This window comes from Piliocolobus tephrosceles, chromosome 13, assembly GCF_002776525.5.
Source record: "Piliocolobus tephrosceles isolate RC106 chromosome 13, ASM277652v3, whole genome shotgun sequence".
Classification (NCBI taxonomy): domain Eukaryota; kingdom Metazoa; phylum Chordata; class Mammalia; order Primates; family Cercopithecidae; genus Piliocolobus; species Piliocolobus tephrosceles.
The window spans coordinates 36,763,685-36,769,684 of record NC_045446.1 but is presented as its reverse complement, the minus strand read 5'-3'; the positions used below and the strand labels follow the sequence as shown (position 1 = coordinate 36,769,684).

General features: G+C 39.2%; 1 protein-coding gene across 11 annotated transcripts in view; it reads right to left on the bottom strand.

The window, feature by feature from the left end:
* Positions 1–1,350: 1,350 nt before the first annotated feature.
* Positions 1,351–6,000, bottom strand: part of BDNF (brain derived neurotrophic factor) — a 76,289-nt gene continuing 71,639 nt past the window's right edge. For 8 of the 11 annotated variants that reach the window (XM_023230348.2, XM_023230351.2, XM_023230352.2 and 5 more), the window contains exon 2: positions 1,351–5,026. In XM_023230348.2, coding sequence (XP_023086116.1) covers positions 4,262–5,026 — 765 coding nt within the window. In that variant the 3' untranslated portion in view covers positions 1,351–4,261. The remainder of the gene's footprint in view (positions 5,027–6,000) is intronic. The other 3 variants (XM_023230357.2, XM_023230356.2, XM_023230358.2) reach the window with 2 other exon arrangements.

Below are 6,000 nucleotides of genomic sequence, written 5' to 3'. Positions count from 1 at the left end.
CAATGATCTGAGTTATTTCCAGGCATCTTAATAATTAAACAAGTTTAACTGCTTACTCAATGAATGCAGTACACATTGGTTACTCCTATTAACTCCAAGTTGGATAATTTAGTAGATGTCTCTATTTTGGTTTTTTCTCCAATCTCATCTTCTAATGAAAACTTTCAGTCATGTTTACCAAACTCGTTTAACTTCAAGTAATTTGGATGTCATGTTTAATTTTTACTTTTTTTATTCAACCATTTAAAAAATATTTTGATCCTCTGACTATGAAAATTGGTCAAGCCTGAAGTTTATCAAAGTTCTAATTCCATGGCTAGGCTGTCATGACTGGCAGTCAAGGGCTTCTCTTAGAGTTTAGAGTACTTTTCAAGTTCACTGGACAGATTAGGATAGAGTAATTCATCTCATTCTGTTTTTCCGTATACACAACACAAGTCAATGTTTGTTATGACTTTCCTGATCCTTATTTATAAGACAATACAAGAGGAAACCATGTGTGTATGTTTAGAAATAAGAAATGATACATTGCACAGATATAGTTCACCACGTTATGGGATGGGTTGTCAGTGTGCAAATGGGGAGGCTGAAGAGTAAGAACAGATGCTTTTTTTCCTTAATGGCCCTTTCTCTGATTTAAAATCCTTCCATTTATTTCCCTAAGATTTAGTGATAACTTTAAACACTTTAACTAAATTACCCAGCGGCTTGGCAGCCATCACGGAGGCAAATCCTTTTAGAAATCCTAGCAATCTGTTAGATTGTGGGTACTATGATATAAAATCTGTGTGCTCCATGTACAAAAATTAAATCAGTGCTATGGATACAAATACATACTGCAAATGGCACCATTTCTAAACTGTGAGTATGTGACCTGTCTCCAAATATTGAATTTCTTTTCTTTTTTTTCCAGTACTTGACTTTCTAAATTTGGGCCAATTTATTCTCATTATCCCTAAGTAAACCTACTTTGATTTTTTTTAACAGTTATTTTATAATCAGATAGAGCCAGCCAGCCAGCCGTGATTCGTGGATCCTGATGTTGCTAGGATACATGGTTTGGTATCTGATGAAAGTATATCACTTCAAAGGGGTAAAACTTTCAAGTGTCCGAGAAAATGACACTCCCATCTTACAACATGGAAGACAGATCCAATCCTACAACTTCTCAGAAGCTCACAGACTGCAGGATTGGCCTCCCAGGCTTTCAAATAAGTATCCTCTCTGGAGGGCTGTTTAATTGCTAAAACTAGTCAGATTAGTCTTAAAGCAAGGAACACACGTATTTATAATAAAACACGTTTTCATGTTTGTTTTACAGTAAAGAGAAAAAAACCCAGAACCCCCAGATTTTATGTACTTTGAAAATATATTTAAAAACATTAAAAATTCTATATTTAAAACATATATTATATGTTAATTAGTACACTTAAATAGAACTTGTATTTACAATAGGCTTCTGATGCGGTTAAGTTTTAATGCCAATTTTTTCAATAACATAATTATATAAATATACTAAAATACAATAAATACTGTTTTTTGTTTTACATGGTGAATAATATCTTTACCATAGAGAGAACAAGGCCACAGACATTTACTTACATTTTCAATGGGAATCACCATAAAAAAGCAACAGGCCTGCTGCCATGCATGAAACACTTCTGCCACAAAGAGACCACAGCAAGACTTTAAAAAACAAAACAGAACAAGAACGAACACAACAGAGAGAGATTTTAACAAAATAAATCTTAAGTCAACATAAACCATCAAGCATGTGACTGTGATGTATCTTATTGGGTAAAAGAGCCACTGACCACACAATTGCTGGATGTGTCTCCTGTGAAACCACTTAACAGATCTGGCCCTTGCAATCCTTTAAGATTGTGATGGGGGTTTGTTTTAAATTCATCCCTCAAAAGAAAGATGCATAAAGTTAACATACAGCAGATATTCCAAGAATTCCTTACATATTAAAAATAATTACAAAAATAATATTTTCAAATAACACAAAACAAAGCTATACTACGTAAAGTCTTCCTTCTCAAAGAGGTATTCAGATGGTACTGTGAAAGACAGACTAGCTCTAAAAGAAAGATCGAACAAATTGTAATTCTTTGCTGATGGTATCTTCATTCCTGGGTTATGGTGAGCATCCTCTTTTGCTTATCCCTCACCCTACTAAGATGCAGCAATTGCTTGGGGCTTTCTGATACTTAAGGACGCTGGTCCAAGTGGTGATCACTAACATTTTCAGGTGTGAAACGGGCTGAATGGGCTTAGAGCACTAGTTTTCAGTGGGGATCCATTTTTCCAGGAACCACTATTTCAGCCTCCCAACTTGACTTCTAACCCAAAATGGCAGAGGTGAGGCAGGGACCCTCTCCATGAACAGACAGGATGGGAAGAAGGTTGCTGTGGCCTTCACTGGGGAGCAAAATTTTGTCAGCTCTGTTCTGGCCTCTTCCATTGAGCAAGGCACCTTCAAGTCTTGGTGTTCTGAATGTCCAGACACCTTCCCGAAGTCTTGTCTCTGGACAAGATTTCCTATGGGTCCCCTTGATCATTCGGCCTGAGTTTGGGGTTTCTTTTCCTGTTCCCTTTCCCCTTACCAAAAGTTCTCAAAAGATAAACCCTGGTTTCCTCAAGTCTAGTTTCAAAGCAATAAGTGTTCAGGTACCAAACATCTTCTATCTCATTGCATCAATCTCATGATCACAAATGCCACATTTGGTTCCCAACCTGCTGCAGGCTAATCCAATTTTATGCAAAATTATCCAGAGGTGGGATGGAGGGCATAAGTCGGCTTGAGTGTGGTCCTCCAGTCGAGAACCTCTTGAGCACAGTTAGATAATGTAGGCACTTAAAACACGAGGTCCAAGCAGCTTGACACATGTCATTCCAGAGTCACCTCTGAAGGGTCCTTCAGAGGCCTTCCTTTTGGAATGTCTCAAATACCATGCCCCACCTCCACCGAGACCTTGGGGTGGCCACTCAGAAATTCCTCCCGCACTGCTGGTAAATGCTATGCCAGCTCCACATAGCCTCCATTTGGCTGTACAGTCTCATGTCACTGGCAATGTGGATTCCTGTTCTGATCTAGGTGTTCCTGGGTTGATACAGGGCTCTACCTTTTGCTTGCAAGACATTGTTAAGCCTTACCATGAGTTTTTTTTAAGCTTTACCATGATTTACGCAAATGTTTACTCCTTATAAAAAATAATCTTCATTTTGGGGTTATTTTTTGTTGTTTTCTGTTCTAAAAAAACACTGTTCTCCATGTTTATACTATGAGTGTCATGATGTGACACGATGTGTCCACTTGTTCACAGCAGTGGTAACATATTTCAGAGCGTGCAGCTAATTTTTCTTCCTTAAAACAAAACAAAGAGGAGACCAGAGGGGGAGGGGGGGAAAGAATGTGTTCTGAGCAAACATAGGTCCTTCCGTCAAAAGCAGCTTACTCTGACCAATGCCCAAAGAATGAGCGGGGCCTGGGAGGTGCATCACAGGATGTGAAGTGTGAGCATTTTTTGTTCAGTTGCCTTAATTTTTATTCACTTTCCAGTCATCTGATTGATATTGCAAACATCTTCACAACATACAAATGTATCTTTTATCAGCCAGAATACATATTGAAGGAATTCTTTCCCCATCTCTACTCCCTGTGGGAACTAAAAAACAAAACAAACAAAAAAGAAAACACAAAACAAACAAAAATATACCCCCCATCCCCCATCCCCTAAGCCAGTAAAGCAATGACAACAGCACCTTGACATTGTTTTAATTCCAACGCTATCAGAAGTTAAAAGCAGTAAAACAGATATAGTACTAACAAGAACGAAGATACTTACTGTCTAAAATGTAAACGGAATGTTTTGGTTCAAATTTTTGTTGTGTGTGTGTGTCTGTGTGTGTCTGTTTTCTGAAAGAGGACAGTTTATTATCAATTCACAATTAAAGCAGCATGCAATTTATTATTTTTTTTTAACTTTTTATGTTTTCAATTCTTGGCAACGGCAACAAACCACAACATTATCAAGGAATGTAATGCAGACTTTTTAAAGTTGTGCGCAAATGACTGTTTCCCTTCTGGTCATGGACATGTCCAATAAATAGATTGTAGAACCACTGTACTGTATAAACTTCATTTATACATGCAGTTCATAAAATTATTTTTTTCTTAACTGAATAATTTACCCTGTTATGTATATATACAAATAGATAATTTTTGTCTCAATATAATCTATACAACATAAATCCACTATCTTCCCCTTTTAATGGTCAATGTACATACACAAGAAGTGTCTATCCTTATGAATCGCCAGCCAATTCTCTTTTTGCTATCCATGGTAAGGGCCCGCACATATGACTGGGTAGTTCGGCACTGGGAGTTCCAATGCCTTTTGTCTATGCCCCTGCAGCCTTCTTTTGTGTAACCCATGGGATTGCACTTGGTCTCGTAGAAGTATTGCTTCAGTTGGCCTTTCGATACAGGGACCTTTTCAAGGACTGTGACCGTCCCGCCCGACATGTCCACTGCAGTCTTTTTGTCTGCCGCCGTTACCCACTCGCTAATACTGTCACACACGCTCAGCTCCCCTCGGCGGGCAGGGTCAGAGTGGCGCCGGACCCTCATGGACATGTTTGCAGCATCCAGGTAATTTTTGTATTCCTCCAGCAGAAAGAGAAGAGGAGGCTCCAAAGGCACTTGACTACTGAGCATCACCCTGGACGTGTACAAGTCTGCGTCCTTATTGTTTTCCTCATTGGGCCGAACTTTCTGGTCCTCATCCAACAGCTCTTCTATCACGTGTTCAAAAGTGTCAGCCAATGATGTCAGGCCTCTTGAACCTGCCTTGGGCCCATTCACGCTCTCCAGAGTCCCATGGGTCCGCACACCTGGGTAGGCCAAGCCACCTTGTCCTCGGATGTTTGCTTCTTTCATGGGGGCAGCCTTCATGCAACCAAAGTATGAAATAACCATAGTAAGGAAAAGGATGGTCATCACTCTTCTCACCTGGTGGAACTGTAGGGAGAAAGCAGAAACAAGACAAAAAACTGGTTAGGGCTTTCTTTCACCGGGATGCCATGTGGCCCATCTGATTGCAATTCCAGGCCATTCTGCAGGGTTAAGGTTTTTTTATGTCTTGGTGATAAACTCCAGCTGCACCAGACACAAATCAATGTCAGTAGTGTGCTGTATGTGGTTTAATATAAACCAGAGATGTGCATTGTTTCCCCAAGATCTAGCATATAAATCTGAGATTAGATAGCTTCTAAGCAAGTGCAAAAATTGTGGCTTCAGGTTCTCCTTCCTCCCACTTTAGCAGCCTTGTAAGTTTAATTTTTAATGATCTCTGCTCATGCTGTCACAAGAAACACAAAATCAGAAATGTTACTAAGCAACAACTGCAAGTGTAATAGTAATTTTTTTCAAGTTAGCAACATGGTCCTTTGCAGGAATGTGTGACAGGAACAGCAGCGGCCTGAGGGGTCTGATGGGCCTTTCTAGCTATGTGATGTCTAGGCGTGAATAGCACAATAAAACAGCAGTTGGGGAACTATAAGGAGCCTTTAAATTGACTTTTTTTTCTCTTCCGACAGAGATACACTATTATAGCAAAGAAGAAAGATAATTTCATTGAGCCATCCTGTTTTACAGATAAGGAAACCAAAGGCCATAGAAGATTTGCCTCATGTCATGAAGGAAGTTTATGTTAGAACTCAGGGCTCCCAATTCCACTGTTCTTTATTCTACACCTGGGTGGTCACAACTGAAAATGTTTTGCTTATTTCTACACAGAAATCATTTTTGACATGTTCATTTTAATGATGTGTCTATGCCTGGGGCTGATATCATGAAAACAATGTGTCTGGTAAGGAGAAAACTGAAAAAGTCAGCATTAAAAAGGCATTTAAGTCAATTTCAAATGCCTCCCATATGCATACTCCACTTTATCTCCTCCAATTCTCTAAAACCCTTCACTCCTTGGCTTTTTC